The following is a 22709-nucleotide window of genomic DNA, read 5'->3' as shown; positions in this document are numbered from 1 at the left end:
GATTGCGCTGATATATAATTACATCTTACAGGTGGCTTGACGTCCAGGCTGAAACCGCGAAGGGAATAGATTCGCAGCAGTATGCTTACAACATAGCATTAAAACTTCGACCGTCTTCTTCCTGAGTCACTCTGCGATGTTGTTTAGGTAAGCTCATACTTTATTAGCTACTATATCCATTCTAATCACGCTTTCATTATTGCCGATGTTTTAATTATATTTTAATGATAGCGACAATTTTATTTTCTATTAATACAACATTCTATGATTACTTATTACATATATAAATATTAACGTATTTATATATAACTGTAAAATTATTTTATTTATTACAATCAAAAGCGAAATAAGTTGCAAAATGAAGAAAAGAAAATATTTTCATAATTTTCATCTTTCTATCAATATTATTATACTTCCTTTTCGCATCAACAAATAGAAACGCATCAGTATACTTTAGGTCTTTTTGCGAGGTTTGTAAACTGCATTGTATCATTTATTAAGAAGTTATACAGAGAAAAGAAAAAATATATGCATATACAGAATGTTTCACCAGAAAACTAATAAACTTAGAATATATTCTACAGTTTATTCTGAGCAAATCATGCCTATTCGCTGTTCATTGAAAGAAAAATAGACAATGCGCGCTCGTGTCATAGTTGCGACAGTGTTGAATCTTAGAACTATAAAGTAATAGCGATACGAGACGATACTTAACAAATCACACAAGAAATGTGATAATGTGAAAGTGCATATAAATAATTATGTTAATACAATCATTAGATATTTAGATTATTTTTGTAGAGTAAAATTTCTGAAGAGTAAAATTAACGCGAAAGAGTATGTTACATTTTATCATCGGTTCGTTTAACCGTAGCAAAGCTGATCATAAAGTGACGAGACAAATCTCGCTGGTCAAACTTTGTTACGCGCGTCGACAAAAAGCTCCGCCATTCGGCATCACTGCATTTAATGCGATTTAATATCGTTGAGACGAGAACGACGTCTCGCAGCAGATATTATAAGTGTGTGTTATCGCGTACGCCAGCGTACTATTTTAATGCGTTATCTCCGTTCACGTCCGCCATGGAACCGCAAACACGCTTGTTCGTTCCAGCTCTCGCACTCGATTTCTGCGTGTCTGTTCGGTGAACTGGATGCATCGGATGAAAATGTATCTCTTCTCTTGCGTATACATAAATATGTGCGTTTTGTGGAAAGGATTGTGAAGTGTAGATATTATGCACCGATAGCGTTATTATGTCCAAGCGTCGCCCTACATGAAATCACGTATTACGTTCTTGTAAATAAATATTAGATTTTAGAAGAATATATAATATTACAATGATAAATTTAAACGTCAGTGTTTTTATGTGTCTACAAGACATATATTTCCGAATTATACAAAACAGTTTTTTTTGGAGGTATATCTAATAACATTTTTATAATAATATCAATTGTTTAGTTTGAAATTGCAATGCATAATAAAATTGGTAGAAAGGTCAAATAAACGAGCTATTACTTACAATTAGATCAAGATTAAAACTAGTTATTTTGAATATGTACAACGCATGAAATATTTCGACACTATATTGGTTGTAAGTCTTCTTCAGCCAAATATTTACAATAGAAAATAAATTAAGAGTTTGGAAACAAATTAAATACATGAAATTCTTACTATTTAAAACGAAAGAGTCAATCTATTAGTATTTCTACTGAAGCAATTAATATTATTTCATGTATATAGATATGGAAAACGGATATGCTGTCTTTAATAAATGGTGTGAGAAAGAGAGAGAGAGAGAGAGAGAGAGAGAGAGAGAGAAAGAAATGTCATCAATTCTACTTTTAATTCTACTTGTGCGATTTTGGACTGCATAAAAACGTTTTTTCACCTTCAGTGCGGTAATGTACGTGCTTTCATGTCTGTTACATAGAGCTCTTCGAGCACAAACACGTCGTGCACGACGTATTATAATTGGTCATTACACACACACTCGCAAAAACATAGATACGAGTTTTTTTTCCTCGGTGTCTGGCATCGGTTCTCCGGGAGAAAGAAAAACGGCGAAGACGGCATGTCTATAGCGTGATTTACACGGAGCGACTTTATTCGCTAGAAGCCGCGTCTAATAACGTTAATTCGCCGCGAATTCTCTTGACTCTGTTGCTATTCGCTTGAAGCAAGTAATTCGTAATTCGTTAGCGAATTTGCTGATGAAAACTTCTTCTACGCGCTTGTTTTTTATTTGCTAGCGTCTAAAATTTTGAAGTCGCAGCGTCTAAATCACAGAGCAACGATCGAAGCATTTATCACTAGCGATAAGTAGCGCAAAAAGTTAGCGACAAGCTAGCTATAAGCTAGCGACATACGTCGAGAGAGAGAGAGAGAGAGAGAGAGAGAGAGAGAGAGAGAGAGAAAGCAATATTCGCTGCGACTAGACGCTAACAATAACAAACCCGCGTCTAGAAGAAGTTTTTAGTAGCGAATTCGCTATGACGTCACTAAACGCGGCTTCTAGCGAATAAAAGTCGCCCCGTGTAAATCACGCTTATGGAATCAAAGCGATTTTCGGCTCCGCGCGGCTTATCTATGGCTACGTTTACACCGTGCATTTAGACCGCGGCTTATACAATAAATGTCCTTATTTATTCTTTAAGATAAACAGATATCTATCGTATAGGCCATGGTCTTAATGCACAGTAAACGTAACCTATGTCTCGCCTTCCGTCGTCCGGCGAGCGTCCTACGTGATCGACCATTAAAATATCGTAACAACAATCCGACCGTGGTGGGGAGCGTCGTTTGGACGGAAAAATGCACTCACTTGATCGCGGTTCGAGCATCGGGAAGTATTGCCATTACAACCTCTCGGATCCGTGCCGGACGGGTCGGGAAAATTACATATCGCGGTGTGAAATAAGAGGCTCAGGGCGCACATTCGATCACCCTAGGTGATGCCTCACAACGAATTAATTATGTGATTCAAAGGACAATCACGATCGAGCATTGTCCACGCGATTTATGACATTATTTCTAAGCGGCGTCGCGGAAAAGGTGACATTAGTTGTGTAAAGTTTAGAACAATTGCTTACAATAAACTGTGCCTAATTCAGCAGAACATTTACTGTTTGCCACGCATAAAAGACGCTTGAAACACGCATGGCAGAGCAAGAGAAGAGGATGCATAAATATTCAGGTAGATACAACTGCGTATCATGTAATTTCGCTCGTGATATTTCCGCTCGATGTACTCAATGTTTTACGTGGCTGTACTTAAATTGGAAGCCTGTGAAGTTAATCGAAGCTTGGTGACAATGGCCTTTATATTTCTATTTAAATGTTTATCATTTCTTTTCAAAAAAGTGAAAACATTGTTGCATTCGCATCAAACATTTTCGATAGCTAAAACGATTAATTTAACGATATAAATCAATATGGACTAAAGTCATCTCACTAACAATAGCTCATAAAATAGATCAATTTTATTTTTGATTTTTATTATTTTCTATAGTTTATGGACAACAGAGTATTTTTCGTATAATGGTCTTTTTTTATCCTTTCTCGATTGTTACAAATCAACTTTATCGCAATCGCATAGTTTATCGAATTGATAATTTTATTTGATTTTTTTATTCGAAAAATATTTAAACTTAATGGCCCTTAATATTTCCCAAAACTTTATTTTGCCCAAAACTTCGTTTATTGGCTCCTTATAATAATGAATTGTTGAAATAATCGAGTAAATATTGTTATTATGCTATGCAATGAACAATTCTTATTGGATTTAGGAAAATTATTTAGGAAGATTAATATATCCACACGTATATCTTATATTCTGCTAGATTATAGAAGGATATTCGAATGTGTGTCATCCAATTATTCGTGTGGATATCTCAAAATTTACGAGTGAATCGTACGTACTTGCTTAATTACATTATAAGTGAAATTAATAAAAAAACATGGCAATTGCGGTTGTTGTTTCCACTGGCCAACTGCTTCTCTCTCTCTCTCTCTCTCTCTCTCTCTCTCTCTCTCTCTCGAATACAAACTCTAAAGCTGCCTTCCCATGGAGAAAGAAACCATGGAACGGAATATTGACAGAAAAGAGATAGGATGAGGATAATCCTCGTCCTATCTGTTTTCTGTCAATATTCCGTTCTGTTGTTTCTTTCTCCATGGGAAGGCAGCCTAAGGTCTTTCATGTTTACCAAGTCGTTATACGTTTTGTAACTTTTTATAACTAATAAACGTTGATAGAAATAATCATAAAATTTTCGAATTTATTATTTACAGTCGGTTGGACTAATTATCGAAATGCAGGTCTCTCTAATATATCTTTTACATATCATTACAATTTCACTCTCCTTTATATTGCCATATTTAATACCCGCATTTTTTTCGATGTATCACACACGCGCGCGCGCGCATGCCTGTAATTGAATATATAAGCATAGATTATTTTCCAGAGTCATTAGCGATTAAGGAAAAAGAAGTCAAAAAAATAAAAAATAGTCAGGAAAACTGGGAAAAGTTAAGGAATCAAGGAATTTTTAACTTTTATAAGAGACAGAAAGCCAATTATAGTGACGTTTTTTTATTTTTTATATTGTAAGCATGTTGTAATTTCTATGCTTGCTATTATTGTTAGTACTTATTCTATCGGATTTCTAATACTAAAATTAACCATTAGATGGTTATTGTTGACTATAAATCTTTTAAATAAAAACTTTCTTTTTTATATATTAATAAACAGCCTTATTTGTATGTATTTCACCTTTGTGTATTCTTATTCGATTTATTCCATTTTTCCATATGTTTATTGTCAAAGGGTATTATACAATACATTAAGAAAAGTAAGAAAAACTTTGAAATAAAAAAGTTATGTCTAATTTTCGTTTCGCGAAAACGTTTCGCGAATTTGGCACTCCAAACTTTCAAATCATGTTTTTTGGCATTTAATCGTCAGAACTCTTTTCAAAAAAAACCTATCAGGAACTCTAAAACTCTTTGGGAAAGAGCCAGAACTCTATTAATTAAATCGAAATTTCGACAGTGGGGTGCTTTATAGAAGTGAATACTTTTTGTAAGATTTGAGATATCTTAAAAATTGACAAAATTACGTTTTTTGTTTATCGCTAATATGTCATAACTTTTAAACGGTTCAATTACAAACAACAGAAAATCACTACAAATGATTCTGAATCAAGATATATTAACAATTTTTTTACCTTAAAGTTCGGTGACAGTCATTTTTTCAAAATTTTTAAATATATGAAACTACAAACGAAATTATTGTTACTACAAACAATCATGAATACTGTTATTTTGTTATAAAAAATTTAATTCATAAAAAGTCGACTGCTAAGTTCACAAAGATTGAGAGAATTGCGAACATCTAGGAGGAAAGTTAAATAAAGGTGACGATTATTTATCAATTAATAAAAGTCATTATTAAAAAGATGCTCCGGTTATTTAATTTTAAATTATAATCATTAACATTCATGTTATCAATGTAAACTATAATTTTAAACAAAAAATAAAATCTTTGCTGTTTAAAATTTTCCGCAATACTGAATCGGTTTTCTTTTTTGTTTAAACTTTAAAGTTATAATTAATAATATATAAATGTTAATTATTGTAACTTAAACAAATATTCTTTGAATAAAGATTTCTACACTTGATAAATAATCGTCGTCTTTATTTAACTTTTTCCATATATTTGCAATTCTTCTCAACCTACATCAAAATCATCGAAAATGTATGTGTGTGTAATGGTCTTTATTACTTTAAATGATGTTAATTATAAATACGCGTTATAACAGCACCAAGCGTATATCAAATTATTACCCAGTGCAAAATAATTATTAGCATAGTGCAATCTAATATACTGCAATAATATACTGCAATAATAAAGGTTTGTTCCGACATATTGGATTATTGCACAATGCTAGAAATGCAAACTAATCATTATATTGCAATAATAGAGTTCCAATATACTCTGTTAGTATTTATTATTCGCGTTTACTCTATTATCTAAATTCTTTAAAATGGAATGTCACTATAAAGAATACAAATTGAGCTATTCTTGAAAAAGAATGATTCGATCAATTTTCAATCTTTACAAGTGAGATTTACTCTAAAAGTATTTAGAGTGTGTGTGTATATGTGTGTTTTCGCCATTCTCCATTCTATCCTACTTTCCTACTATTTCTCTATTTCTACCCTACTTTTTCGATTGAATTTACAAACGCTTCAGTGCTTCTTTTAAGCATTGCAGGGATTTTTTCCAAAGAATAATTGAGAAAATCAGAGAATTTCTTTTCTGTTTTACTAACAATCCTGCTTTCATACAAAATACAATTCGTCGTTCAAACAATTGCATTCACAACATATAATTGCCAATCGTTGAGCACAATGTATATTTAACAACTAGCTGTACATTGTAATGATGTTCCAAAGGAGATAACCAGAATATATTCTTAATGTCCTAACATTTTACGTGAAAAAGAGCTTAACCACATTTTTACGATAACTTATTAATTCCATCACATTGTACTCCGTACAGGCGTTTGTTCACTGACTACGTTTTTACGTTCTTCTCTCAACGTTAATTTTGACCGTATTCCGACATACCTACACTGCCAGTCCTACTGAAAATCTAGTATAGTGCTTTTTTAAAATTTTATGAAACTCTATTCAGAAATTTTACACGACAACAAATTGATATAGTTGATCATATAGAAATGATGAAGTTGTTTTAACGAACCGATCGTGTAACATATTTCGCATTTTCGCAATTTCGAATTCAAATGCGTACGAGTCAGTGTAATCAGCGAATACAGGTAAAATAGGATACGTCTTGATGTCACATAGTAATAAATTGTAGCCACACCCAGGCTTGTTTGCGATAGTAACATGAGATAATATATCGACACAAAACACCGACGCGACACAAAGAACAATCGTGATAATGGGAGGCCTCCACGTGCGCGTGTTTTACTACTACATATTTGTTGTACTACATATTTATCCATCGTTCTACAATTACTTTCTTGTAATATAATTCATACCGCCATATTAATGTTTATGAATATCATATCTTAAAAGACATACCGTTAAAAACCCGAGATCGCGTGCTTCAAAGCGGTTTCGTTCGCGCGAAACAAACGCACAACATGAAACTCGCATGGTAGAGACAATTCTTTCTTCTTTTGGTTTAAACGTCGGTATATCATCGTCGCGCGATGTTATATATATTTGTATAAAATAATGTTTCTTTTTTTGCGTCGCTTTTTTTTATTCTTGCTTTAAAACGCAAAGTGACCGACCGTGTTATGCCGATATATAAAAACTGATCCGTTGTCGGAGTTTTCGAGCAATACGTTTGGATGTATTTGTGGTTCAATAAGAGAAGAATTCCAGAGAAAAGGAGAAAGAGAGAATGGATTTATATCTGTTTATCTAAACGATATACACTTCGAATATTGACCCTGGATTGCATAAACACATGTCGAACGCGTGCGAATAGCTTTTTCCCAATTCAATTTTTTGCGTTGTTTCATCTCAACGAAAACGAATAGTGTGATGAGAAGACAAAGGAGTATTTACAAAATAAATATATAAAACGGAACACAATCGCGATATGGAGAAACAGATTTAACTGTTTAATAGAAAAATTCATTTTTTTTAATTGTTTTATTGGAAAAATTAATTTCCACAACATTTTTAACGTCTAGATACGCGAAAGAAACTTTGACTCTTTTTTGAATCAAACAAATGTGATTTTTGAACGACGTAAATGTGAAAAGATACATAAAAACGCAATTTATAACACAAGCTGTTTATACGAGTAACATTCATTCAAAAATGTTTAAGTTAAGTTCCAGACAATGTCCAGGTGTGATAGACATGAAAAAAATGTTTTTTAAACATTTCTTAGAGTTCTACTGGTTCGAATATCTTTCTATGCAGATATAAATTTTCTCCTTTTATTAATATTCTTTTAGTTTTGTTCTATTTCGTATCTACATGATGTATTTGTTTGCGCTCTTGTGCTGTAATAATTATATTTATTATTATAATGAAGTAATAGTTTTCTTTACGATGAATATTCGCTAGCAAATAATTTATAAATGCTCGCAACTTTGTGACTTGTTTAACTTTATGGCGCAATCTAAACTAGATCTTACCTCATTATTCATAAATAATTTAGTCTAAACTGCCAGACGAACATAAGTAATGTGTATGCTTCAACAAACAACGCTATTTTTAGCCTTTTATCGGCTTATATTTGCCTCGCGTATCAGTTACGTCTTTTGCGAAAGACCTGTTTAACTTACGTCGTTATTAATAGAAAAGTTTTTTCACGACGCGTAACAACTCGTCATCGTGAAACTTTCATCGTTACGATATTATCGATGTTAAGATCTTGCGACATAATACAGGATCCTTGCAGCGGCATAAATTTTTTTATGATACGACTTGCACGTGCGAGTAATAGAAGTGATTTTAATAATAAGCAGTGCGCGATAAGGATTTTTCAATTCGAAAGTAACAGTCTTACAAATTATTATGGTGACAAACGGAAGAAACGCGGGCAGGCGCGACCTTCGCCCAATGCATTTACACGCCTCGTATATGTATATGCCCGAAGACCGCATAATATTCCGTAGCTATTTTTAGAACGTAATATGCGTGCCGCATTAGTTGCCGGCATATCGTGATAAAACGAGTATATCTGAGTTCGCCTACATGACTCGTCGATGCGATCGTTTTAAGATATATGATCTCTCCCCGCGCTTGAAACATAGTCATGACCCCGTTTACACGCCGTCTCCTCTTGATCACGGGACATTAATCAGTAATCACGAACTGTAATCGTCCATTCGTATAGATTTCGCGGTTTTCTTTTCCCACGTGAGTTCTAACACTACAGGAATTCTCTTAACTTATTAACTTGATAAATATCCGTCGTGCGATATTTGTTGCAATGTCCGAATTGTGCATGAATTTCTTATAAAAAATCTCATAATTGATAAGAAAGATAAAATTCAAATTTTTTAAGAGAAAATGGTAAAATACTTTTTGAAAAAGTATACATGTTTGACGAGTGATTTCCTTCATAACGCGTATCACGAGGCGTTCTCCGCATAGTAAATCCGACGCTAAAGATTCTAATTACATTAACCAACAATATATTAAGCAAACAACTGGATATTAACACGTTACATTCGCGTGAATTGTCCGCAGTGTACCATCATGTATTCTTGTACATCGTTATCTCAAATTTCTCAAAAGAAAAATTTCTTTACTTTTTACTTACATCAATTTACATTATAATACAATTGTATAAACTTTGATTATATAAAAATAAATATAATAAATAGGTAGTATATAGAGAGGTTGCATATTAAAAATTATAACTATTATTGATAGATACATAAAATAAAAAAGTGTTGATTATATACTTTTTATAAATATATTAAGATGATATTATTTTTAATTTACAATTATATGGATACAAGTTGTTGTGTCATTTATAAATTATCTGGAGGCTATATAATAACGACCACGGATCCGTCGCGTCGCGAAATTGCTCAATGTGATGTAATAGCTATAATCATTAAAATCCATCGGCGTATTATTTCTATTAATACAATGTCCTCACAAAGATTCACGCTTTATTGACTATTTCTATTCATTAATCAATTACATCAATTACAATCTTTAAATGATATATTATTTTTTCCTATAAAGTATTCGTATTAATAAATTCGTTTTACATATCAAGCGTTATACAATTAAATCTGTCCCTAGCTTATAAAAAGTGAGATAAAAAAATATTTTTCTTTTTACGATCGGCATATATCTCGTGTTATTCATTCAGAACAAAGCACGAGGAAATAACTCAAAGACGGCAAAAAAAATGACACAGTCTCTGCAAAATTAAATTTTTAACTCTCGCTTCTTTTTTTTGCGGAACAATGGATGATCTACTGTTCTTTCAAAAATAAGAAAATGCTCTGCATTTTTAATATAAAAAAATCAAAAATAAAGAAATGCTAACTTCACGTTCCAGCATGGCATAATTTCCTCTGAAGTACCATCGAATATTACGACGTCTGTCAAGTGTTCCCGTTTCTTTTAAGCTAAATTGATTATTATATGAAGTTTCAGGATAAAATTCCAACAATAAATAATTTTTATACAGGTTAGAATATTCGCACTCCACGGAAACGTGTCGACCCGATAATTTTGGGCATTTTTGACAATAGTTATGACATGTTCCAATCGAGTTCAATATAATCAGTTTATGCGTCGCGTAACAAAATATTATTATAAAAGACTTATTATTAACTAAGCACACAGGTGGTGGTACGATGATTCACCCGAATAAATGCAACATCGCGATAAATGCAGTCAAGCGAGAAGATGCGTTTTATTGTCACTACCGCAGTACCAAGCACGGCCGGTTTCGCGCTTGTGATTGTAACCACGGAAATTGTATCATTCGTTATGCATTCAGTATACGGATGAATATAAATACATTCAACAGATTCAACTGCTCCGAAATATATATTTAGCATTTTCGAAAGTAACATTAATAATTCAGACACATCGAGATATATTTTCTATAGATAGATACATATAACAAATTTTTGCAATAGCTGCCAAATTCTATTAAAATTTTTAGCTATTTTTTTCTATTTGATATATCTTTATATTCAAAAAACATATTAATATAGATATTTCATTAATATCTGTTGCAACGAAATTTTAATTTAATATCAGTACTAAATATCTGCCTGTAACATATTCCGATCTTTTAAGTTATCATACATTCAAAAAAGTGATCTTGCAGTTACAGCGAAAATTATCTAAATACGAAAAATAGTTGGAATAGATAAATTTCTAGCAAGTACTGCGATATTGGATATGTATTACATCTAATTATATAGACGACAGAGATAGAATTTAGATTTGTACTATAAATTCTATGCGTATGATACATAATTTTTTATCAGATACAAAAAATAGCTATAATTCCTATAGCTGGAGCAACAAAATATTTTTTTTGCGTGATCCAGTAAATGAAATAGTTTTGAAAAACAATCTAAGGTAAACATCCCAGTGACTAGATAGGTACCTATGATTTTACTTTATAGTTACACGAAGTTTACCTTAGAGGAATAATAAACATCCGCTTCTTTTTCATTATTGTTCGTTTAAATACTTTTTCCATATTATAGAATTATTCGTAGATTGATGTAAATGTTTTCACGATCGATTCTTTTAACCGTTTCATTCAATCATCAAATCTCTAAGTTTGCACTTTCTCAACGTACTCCTTGGATTTTTCAGGTGAGCGGGAAGGAGGCGCCGCTGACCGGAGACGGTGGCGGCCATGCACTCCGGCCCGCTCGACCAACCGAGTTGTAATAGATTGTTCCGACGACAATTACATCGGTGGTACAATCAACAACAGCAGTTGCAACAGCAACAACAGCGGCAGCAGCAGCAGCAGCAACAACAACAACAACAGCAGCAGCGAGTCCGATTCTCGCGAGGCTTTTTGCTGCTGCTGCTGTTTGCTAGCAGCAATATGGTCCTGGCTCAAGCGGAACCAACAGAACGAACATTAATGTCAAAATGTTTGCGATCCGATATCCATCGAAGAGAACTATGGTCAGGAAGCAGTGATGTCCCACCGGCGAACTTGACTATTGGTTATCTTCCGGCCATTAAAGGAGGCCTCAAGGACCGCCAGGGTCTCGCTATTTCCGGGGCCATAACCATAGCCCTCAACGAGGTAAAAAAAAGTATTTTATTTGAAGTAAATGTTGATGTAAATAGTAAATACTATGTGCTTTTTTATATTTACAATGCAAAATACTTATTCGAAATAGTATTTTTTACATATCCTACGCTAAATACTTATTTCAAATAGTATTTTTCATAGATCCTTTAAATAATTTTTTGCAAATTTGACATAATGCTTCTTATAAGTCTGCTATAATTGTCGGCTGTCTTTGACGATTTTTCAAATGACGTTCCATCATGTTCCATACATGCTCTATTGGATTTTTACAAGAAAACATCTTGTTACTCCCACCTCCAATGAGTTCGGACTTAAACCCATACCGGAGTTACCCTATAGCAGATTTACAAGAGGCATTGCGTTAAATTTGGAGTGAAATTTCTCAATCTCTGACATAAAAAAAGATAACTTATTCTTGTATTCTTATTTAATAATTATTTCTTAAACTACTATTAATAGTAGTGACTGAAATACACCTATAAACAAGTTTTGAGGCAATAAAGGTAGAAAAACATTTTAACAAAAAAACAGGCAGGATTGTCCACTGGCCCCCTTCCTGCTTTAGAATCCTCGATAATTCATTTTGCGGATCTCCTTCCCTCTGTCAATCCCCTGCGTATCGACGGGAAATCGTGAGACCGTTTTCGCCCGGGCGTACTACGTCGGATAAAGAGGAAGTAAAAAGAGAAAGGTACATAGCTCCTGCTCGCCGCCACCGTCATCGCCTCCGCCACCGCTACCGCCACTGCCTTTACCACCACCATCATTACTACCACCACCACCACCACCACTACCACCACCACCACCATTACGTAGTCGCGAGGGTGACCCGCCGATTCCCTGTTCGATGGCCGAATGAGTATCGAACGGACAGGATCGGGGGAGAGGGGGGGAAAGACGCATCGATGTTGGGAGGGTTTAAAAATATAATATCAACGTTATTTGCTGGTCCGCCCACTACGCTCTCTCGCGAACCGTGAGAAGAAATCGCTCGCGGGGTTCGGTAACATGTACCCGCCGCTGTCTCCCCCTCATCCCATTCTCCTCTCTCTTTCCCCTAGCCAGCCTGCTTTCCCGTTCGGAATTCCCTTCCTTGTCCTCACCGTTCTTTTTTCTTTCTCAAACCCTACCTGACTCTCGCAACTTGCGATCACATATGAAGAATCGAGAGTGGGAGAAAAAGAGAGAGGGAGAACCTGTGCAACGAATCATCGAAGTGAGTCATAGCGTCGATCCTATCACGATGCGCGATGTCCGCGGGTGTATATGAAAATGGAACAGCGCAGCATTACGTTCGGGGATTAATTGCCGTGTCGATGTAACAGAGGGGTGTAACATCAAAAGCATCGAGCAGTATTGATCGAGTCTTAGGGTGTATTTTTTATAAATGAAAAAGCAAAAATATAAATGCTCATTTTACTGGATGCTATATCAAAGAGTTCCGATGTAATTAAGATGCAAAAAGTAATAAATTGGAATTAGGTATAATATATTGGAATTAGGTACCTATTTAAATAACTTTTATATATAATTGTGCAAATTGCGTTTTGAGCATAACGAGAAATTCATTCATTTGATTCTTCCTTATCACGAGGCCCTACACATTAATTATTGCAGATAGATTGGGTTAATATTGTGCCAATAATTATGAATTTGAAGTCTTTCATCTTGATAAGATCTTTGATCGCGATGAGATTAAGTTATGCAATTTTCACAAACAAAAGTTAATTATTTAAATAGAGGTATCCTAATTCCAATTTATGTGCGATAAAGAACTTTCGGTGCGATCAAAACGCGAAAAGTTCAAAAGAAAATCTACATGATTCTCCTACCTGAGACCCGATACATTAATTAAACCTTACGGATACATTTTGAGCCAATATTGGATCAATAATAATGATGCTAAATTAAGGCTAAACAATTGTGTGTATAATTTACGCCGTTTCACTCGCAATAACGCAATTAATCATGTTGCATTCTCATTGCTCCTTATTAATTTCTTTCGTTTTAATGTATTAATTTTTAATATCAATGCATTACAATATCTTATAAATGTAGTAGCTTTGTTAAGACAGTCTATCTAAATATACATTTGATTTACATTAATTTTCTTAAGAAGAAGACAAGACTAAAAAAATGGATTAATTGGAATGATATTTGTTGTCAACCGAATTTCTCTTTCGGCAGTTCAGTACACCGCGCGCACTTGCTATCTATAATGATTCTTCACGGCCCGCGCATTGAGTGAGTCGAAAGGTGCAGGAAACGAGCGGAGCTTTGCGGCCGTTTATTTATATCCTCTGATATGCCACGCAAGAGTAAGCATCGCGATCGCGCAATGTCGGCCTCTGTTCGCAGCTAGAATAAAGCTTGATTCACAAGCATTCGTGATCACGCGCTGTCTATGTATATTATACGGTGGCGATACGACAGCCGTCGGCACAGCGTCTCGTTTAACAAGTAACCGCATCGCATGTTTTCAAGCATCATAGAGCTTATTTTGACATACTATATTATCGTTTATCAGCAGTTAGTGATGCAAATTATTGTACCAATGATACTTAAAAAATTTGGTCAATTTGTTCTTCTTTTAAACGGTAATACGTTACAATGAGTTGACTTTTTGCTGAATATGGGTAAGTGGTATACGAATATTTCGCGAAATTAGAAAACTAATTTGTTACTTAAAGACAATTTTATTAGACAGATTACTTAAACTTTTTAGTGTGCGAAGATATTTGTGTACAACTATAGCAATTTATTCTAACAATTGTAAAAATATACTCTTGGAAGTAATCGGTCGTGAACGGTATGTATTTTTTTTTATTAAATAATTCAATATACATAATAACACACACATTTTCTTTATCGGGATGATTTTTAAATTCATTAATAACCGATATATTTTATACAAAACAACGATCAAAAACGCCTTTTGAAGAAATTAGAATTTTTTGTACCTTTATATTTGTACCTTTATATCGTCAAGTCATTCTCTTGAATTCATTCTGAATAAAACGTGAGACGCAGATCGCGCGCGTACATAAGCGTGTGTGTCTTACTTAATACTCAGTTCGCTCACCGCGATCGCAAATGCAATGTAGATGCAGGTGCAACAACGTACCTTGCGCTCAGGTTTCGCCCGCGGATACATATGATTATATAAAATGATAAATAAAAATCGTGGAATTCGCGCTCGCCGTACGCACTCCCACGACGTGAATTAGCTCCATACACTCGATTCGATATATTATTAAATAGAACGAGCGTTAATTGGCGATCTCGCATAATCGACGCGAGGAAGCCTGCCCCGCGTCGTAATGGGCGGGGCGCGCTCAGTTTTTTAAATGCGCAAATCGCATTTATAATTATTCATTCGCGCATAGCCAATGCACATGCATGTGATATATATGTGAATTGCGCGCGCCTTCTCTATTAATAAATAATAAGGAGCGCCAGCGTGTATACTACTGACGTCGCTACTATTGTCCCCCCCCCCCCCCCCCTACGCTTAATAATGCACGAGATATGGCGTTGAAACAGGCCGGATTTACTAGTGAATCAGTCAGCTGGTAATTGGCAGAGGAGCTTATGGATTATGGGATTGTGCGACGAATGCAAAATTATTGATTTTCTTTTTTACACTATTTAAATTTTACATTTAGATTTACAGATATCGCGTGCATTTTGCTTTAATCGCACACTCATCGAGCGCGCACATTTCTATTGTAAATTATATTCTTTTCACGAGAAATAAATACGTTCGGCTATTTATACAAATTTCATTAGATGCAAGTGGTAGCAGTCATCATTTGCAAAATAAAGAATATGAGGCATCCAACGAAAGGTGAAATGATTTTTCATAATACCTCTTTTTTTTTTCTTTTATCGCACAATATATCGAGCGTTTCTATAAATTCTCTCTGCGAGAGATAATTGCTTGGCTATTATCAGCTTAAAAATTATTAAAACCGATGTTTACCTATGACACTCGTGAACAAATTCAGATATGATATTGACAATAATAATATAATTTTCATTTCGAAGGTAGCAAGAGAAAATGGGACTTTTTTCTCTTGCCTTTCTATCGTAAATGTATTCTCTTCACGAGAGGTAAACACTCAAATTGCACTCGAGCTTGAAAAACCGAAAATCGGTCATATTTAAAAAGTAACATTATTTAAAATATATATTTTTTTAAATAAAATAGTTATATTTAGCATTTTTATTATCTTAAATAACTGTTTATGATCAATTCCTCATTTTCTACAAATTTCTATTTTTTATTTTAATTAAGTCGTACCAATTATTTTACCGTCTCCTGTTAAAAATGTTCGCAAACAACCTATGAATAGCAAACAACCTATGAATAACAAAACTTATGAATAACACTCGTGAATAAACACGAATATGATATTGACATGTCGCGATACAAATTTAATTAATTTTAGAAGCGACTGCGAAATAAAAAGCGCGGAATATGCAACAAACGTTGAAACGGATTTTTATGATACCTCTTTTTCTTTAATTTCACACGCCGAAGGCGGTTTTCTAAATATATTCTCTCTACGGGTGATAAACGATCGGCTATTACGAGTTTAAAAAACGATGTTTACCTTTGACTGAAACAAACTCGGATATGATATTGACTCATCGCGATATAATTTTAATTTCGAAGGTAGCAAGAGGAAATGGTTTTTTCCCTCTTTTTTTCTTTGATTACACACGTAAAATATTTCCACCGTAAATGTTCTCTGTAGGAGATAAATTCCTGGAATATATTACAAGCACGAAAAATATGAAAAATTACATTTAGCACCAACTCTGTATACAACATTCGTGAAGAAATGCAAATATGGTATAGACATGCAATTAAATACGGGAGGAATCTTAATAACTGTACCAATGTTTTATCATGTAAAATGAATTTTCAACTGCAACTGGAAAGAGCGTAAGAGACCATGCGTAAAAAAGAGTGACATATTCCTCTCCTATAAAATAAAACGGCACAGAGAGAGAGAGAGAGAGCTCTTAAAATTTATCTTGCATATGTATATATTTGATTATACATTATTCGACAAAATTTAATCTATTTGACACTATTTTTCTCAAAATTATGACGTATAGCCAATTTTGGCCAACGGATTCTTGTTCAATAGACAAACATATATCGGAAATAACTATTCATACTTGTGTTGAAAAATAATATTGAACATTAGATGCAAGAGGCGGTTACGAAATAAAGAATGCGAGATATTCAACAAAAGGGATAATAATTTTTCATGATGTCCTTTTTTTGCTTTTTACACATATCAAGCATTTCTATCATAAAGAAATGTATTCTGTCTCTCTTTCTCTCTTTTTTTTTGTTTTGAGAGAGAATAAACGCCCGGCTATTATATATGAATTTAAAAACGACGGCTGCGAAATAGAATGCGAAGCAGGGGTGCGAGAAGAGGATTTTCATCTCTTTGAAATCAAATCCCTTCGAAATGAAATCACTTTGATACCTGAAACTATTGAAATCAACATGTGCCTAGGGCGATAATGTTTTTTGTATCGCATTGAAATATCTCGTTCATGCTTAGGGGGAAGCTGCCTGTCCCGTGGGGAACAGGCGCACCCTCACATTCTTGATCCAAGTACTGGATTTGTGAGCACGTACATCTAATATCGAGCAAACTATGCTGCGTTGTGCATCATATGGCAACAGGAGTGCATTTGCATAAACAAGGATAGAATTATGTCAACAAGCGTTACGAACGCTAAGTGAAATGCATCTAAAATATCGACGCATTTGGGGAAAGATTTTTTCTCCCGTTAGATGCAACTTGCATTCGTAATTAAATTGCTTTACAAGAATACACGTAATCTTTTAATCAACAGGAAATGCTGATATAACAACCAAACGGCATTCTATCGATACGTTTAGGAGATAATCGTCTCTCCCGTTGAATGCCTTGTATTATTGATTTCACGCTATTATATTTCGTCGCTATTCGAATAACCAAATTTATATCGTGATATGCATGCTATTAGAATTAATCACAAGTCATTACTGATTGTTATTCTTCACATTTTTCAAGCTCATAATAATTCGGACGTTCATCTCTCGCGAAGAGAATACATTTGCGATAGAAAAAATAAGTTAAGTAACAAAAATAACAGTATTCAGCAACTCTCCCCTACATCTTACGTCAATTTACTTCTTTATTAGTTTTAATAAAACCTATGTCACTTTATCTGACATATTCTAATTTTTCTTGTTATTCTATATCAATAATTCCTTCACAAACGCTTAATTTTCAAATAATTATGATGAAGTCGTCAAATTCTGCCTACGTTCTTCTACGTTTAATACTATCATTCATTCTCTTTCTCTCTATTAAAAAATTTCCACAAAGTGTGCTTCAGAACGTCTAAATTTATTGTACGAGATAATTATGAGATATCACAAGTCTTCCTACCGGCAACCTTCCCGCTTTGGATATAGCGGTAATAAATTGTACAGGGAAAACCACGAATGCATAATAGCGTGTAATTTTATAATACGCTCTACAAAATGTCTAATCTTTATCCATGGTGTTCATAATTATTAGGTGCGAAGGTCCAGCTCATAAATTATCACGTGCCATCGTTTATATTGTGGAACAACTTGGCCAGTAGACAAATATAATATATTAAGTAGTATATTTATAAGGAAGTACAATTATCAAGTTGATAACTTTTCACTTAATCATTAATGAATTATGTTTCATATTTTTTAAGAGATTTTAGATTGTTATAAATTTAAAAGCGAAGAAAACAGTTAAAATATATTACAGCACATGTTCAGATTGTGTCTGAAAACTGTCCGAGAAGTCATTCATGCAACTAGGAAGATATCTCTACATCGTGAATGAGTCGAATACTTTCTTCACGAAATCGCGCAACTTGAATCCGCCGAGAGACTGAGTTCCGTTAACATTAATCGATAACTTTCATACGCCGTCATGTGTATCGCGGTCTGACCGCGTCCATGCGGCACACTTCGAATACAAATATTTATTTTGCTGACTATATGGGAATAGGCCGATATTTTACTTTAAACGTTTGCACAATACAACAGCATTGGCGGTCCGCAAAACGATTTATTGCACGTGCGAACTTTTCAACGGTCGTGCCGCCGCCGACGGTTATAATTTCAATTCGCATTGCCAGGCATGTAAATTGGCGTGCCGGCGAAGTGACTCTACTCAGAAAACTATTGTTCGTTTGGAATTCAGATTTGCATAACGACAGCGCATGATGTGGACGCAAGCCAAATATACCGAGTGAGCTGTACACCGAATAAACACAGGAAATAAAACGGTAATGGGTCAGACATGCATTGACATGTTCGGTCATTACGGCGAACGCATCATGAGCGATTCTCGCGTATATTTATTGTATCGATTAACTTGGTTTATATAGAATTTTACTGCGGTAAATTTTTATCGCGTAATTAATTGTAAAGCACGAAATTATTATATTGATATAGTAATATAGGATTACTATACGTTTCAAAAGCTTTATTAAGCGCCGTAAAATTGATATAAATTTTATAATCTACCTGCAAATATTTTATTATTGAACGTTATTCTATATAATATTGCACCATCAACCATGATATACACTGTAAAAAGAAATGTATTTTATTCTTGTTCCCATTGTTTAAACACTTAAAGATGTTTCAGTTTCAAACTTCTTCAATAGACAAAACACTAAAACGCATAATGTTTTAAATCCAAACATTTAGTGTTTTGTCTCTTGAAGAAGTTCGAAACTGAAACATCTTTAAGTGTTAAAAAAATAGAGATAAGAATAAAACATTTTAATATCTTAAAATTAAACACTTCTTTTTTTAGTGTACGAAGGCATGCGTAAAAACCGTGTTTACAACAACTCTATAAATATTCTCACATCAGATAATTCTCCAAATTAATTAAGATGTAAATCTTTTCTTTCTTTCACATTTTCACGATTGAGCATTTAACATAATAAATTATATAACATCTGGTATACTATATCTTTTATCGGGATCAGAAATTCTCCCGCCTTCGACAGCGCGTTTTTATGTGAACTGATTGAATGACTGTCATGAATGTGTTTTAGATTAACAACGATCCAAACATTTTGCCAAATGTAAACCTAGTGATGCGATGGAGCGACACGAGGGGAGAAACTGTTGAAGCTACCAGAGCAATGCTCGACATGATCTGCGACGGGGTCGTGGCCTTTTTTGGACCAGAAGGCACTTGCTTCGTCGAGGCCACAGTCTCCGAGTCTCGCAATATACCCATGATGAGTTACGTAAGTAAATTGTAAGCTTTTACTAGTTTTAAAATCTTCTGCTCAAATTCTGTCACGTATGTGTTCGTTAATACGCATGCTATTATAGATACGATTATTAATAATGCGATGTAATCATGCGATATTAGTAATGCTGCATCAGTATATTATTATCATTTTAAGACGTACGCCCTAAACAAAATATGTAACTGCATGAACAAGTATAAAAGTCACATAATTTACAATGAAAATTTATACACTTTTATTGTAAATTATATTGTTACAAAAATATTTACATTTCTATTCGTGTGAATTTTACATTTGCCGGTTATATAATTGTAACAAATTTTTTTACAGTGTACGCTATTTTAAGTTTTTAATTTTTTAAACATAAAGCTGAAAACGTGAGTTGACTTTTTTGTCTTTTACACATTAAAACTAATTATGCTAAAAAAGAAAGTTTCATTATTAGTATAATAATTATTAGTTTAAAATCCATCGTAGGAATTTTTTATTCCTTCGTTTCATTATTATAGGAACTTTTAATTATTTATTGCTTAATTATTCCAATTATATTTTATGTTTAACTTAAAGACCTTGTCGATAAAAACAATGGAAGAAGTAAAGGAGGGAAGGGGACGGGTTGGATAAATAGATTGTCTCATGGCACAATCGTATCGTTATCGCAGCGGTTTCGTGCAGGCTTGAACAAAGGAGCCGGTTGAAAACAGTTTCCATCGGCGTGAGAACGGCAGGGTTGTAGGGCACTGGCAAGCTGAAGTTGAAAGAGACTGCCGGTGCACGGGACGCGAGAGAGAGAGAGAGAGAGAGAGAGAGAGAGAGAGAGAGAGAGAGAGATCTAACGAAGGTGGTTGGAGGCGGCGGAGGTGCGCTTGACAAATTGAACACCCGCGGCGTGACAATATAATTACGGATCGTGTGTTCTTAAGCTTGTGCGTGAGCACTGGTACGATATGCATGCTACGTCGCGGCGGAGCACGCAATATGGTCGATTCACATAGTGCGATTTGATATTGCCAGTAAAGAAGGGTGATAGGGAGGGGAGGGGGAGAGAACGGCCATGCTCGCTAAATTCAGTTCTGATAGTCTCTAATTTGCGATGGAATATGGATCTATATTAGTATATCATATATTTCTGCAGATTTGTGCAGTGTAGAAAATGTTTGCACGATCAGTATTACATCTATAAAACTAAAACATGTTTTTTTCGTATGGGAAGAAATTAAGCACTAAATATATGCGCAACTATCGGATAGATGTAATATAATCATAGCGGTACACACATCCGCATGACATATTACGCTAACACATTTTATTGAAAGTCGAAACCAATTAGACTTCTGATTAGAACAAAGATTATATTGTGTTTTTCTCATATTTTAAATATTTCTTTTAAAAAAAAACTAATGTATAAATAAAATAGGGTTGCCACAAACTTAGAAATTAAAATCTGGAAAAGTCATGGAAATTTAAATTGATCATAGAGAAATTCTTTTTTCGCCTTTGCCTCCTATATATGGTATATCTTTTTCAACTTCACACAGAAACTTCTGGTATCCCAACTACTCGTAATTTCCTTATTTGATTATGCTGGCACAGTCTACATTCCAGGATTAACTTAGCAATTGTTTAATCATATTCAGCATGTTCAAAATTCATGTCTCCGTTTCTTATATAATATCCGTAAATACGATGTCTCAGTCTGCCACAACTCGTCGGTTCGCGTAAAGGAGGCACGGCAGTGTCGCTGCGCTTGGGTTAGCGCCGAGACACTACCGTGTCTCCAGATCACAAATCTCCTCTTTTTCGGAGTTCCGGTTGGCTAAATATATCCGACATTTCATTTTATGTTGCCTCATTTTTCGTCTTCTGTATTCTGACACTCTTAGATACCTCCATCGTCTCCTGTGCTTTAATTTCGACTTCCATTCCTGTGATACTCCAAGCATTCGTTACCACGAATCTATCTCTATCTTTCCCTTTACATCATTCTTTCAAATTCAAAGCTGCTTTCTTCTATATTGTCACCAAGTTTTACTCTCTTTCCTCCGCTTTTCCTCTTCCTTGCCTTCCTTTCGCGATACTATGATTCCGTATAAATCCGTATCGACAAAAAATCATTATTAGTCTCACCAAATGTTCTTCGTAGTATCTATTGTGTATATTTTTATTGTTGCCTCTGTCATTAATCAATTCAATTGTAAACTTCAGTTATATGTTATAGGTATACTGTTCTATTGCAACTTGTCAGTTTACTCTTCGATTAAATTCAATTCGATTAAAGAATGTATATAATTCTTTAAATACACAATAAATTAAATTAAAAAGAAATTGAAAAGAAAAAAATTGATTTAATAAAAGAATATATATATTATTCTCGAAACATCTAACTTTAACCGTGTTGACGTTCTCTATCGCATTCGTTAAAAGCAAAGTTTTTCTTTAAGAATTATAAGGACATGAGCAATCTTCAACAGGTTTTAGCCGTCACTCGTTATTCGTTAAAAAGTTATCAATAGTCAAAGTGATTATTTCCCTGCTTTACATAAAGAGATAACT

The 22709-nt window shown here is 34.1% G+C and overlaps 1 protein-coding gene across 1 annotated transcript in view; it reads left to right on the top strand.

Annotated features, from left to right (window-relative positions):
• LOC108722528 (receptor-type guanylate cyclase Gyc76C) overlaps positions 1 to 22709 on the top strand; it is a 91082-nt gene that overhangs the window by 23593 nt on the left and 44780 nt on the right. Inside the window, exons 2-4 of the mRNA XM_018447691.1 lie at positions 32 to 147; positions 11363 to 11810; positions 19953 to 20150. Of these exons, the coding sequence (XP_018303193.1) occupies positions 11406 to 11810; positions 19953 to 20150 (603 nt within the window). The 5' untranslated portion in view covers positions 32 to 147; positions 11363 to 11405. The remainder of the gene's footprint in view (positions 1 to 31; positions 148 to 11362; positions 11811 to 19952; positions 20151 to 22709) is intronic.

Source organism: Mycetomoellerius zeteki, unplaced genomic scaffold (genome assembly GCF_001594055.1).
Source record: "Mycetomoellerius zeteki isolate Tzet28-1 unplaced genomic scaffold, Tzet1.0 scaffold206, whole genome shotgun sequence".
NCBI lineage: Eukaryota > Metazoa > Arthropoda > Insecta > Hymenoptera > Formicidae > Mycetomoellerius > Mycetomoellerius zeteki.
The sequence above is the reverse complement of the archived record's forward strand: the minus strand, read 5'-3'. Positions and strand labels throughout refer to the sequence as shown.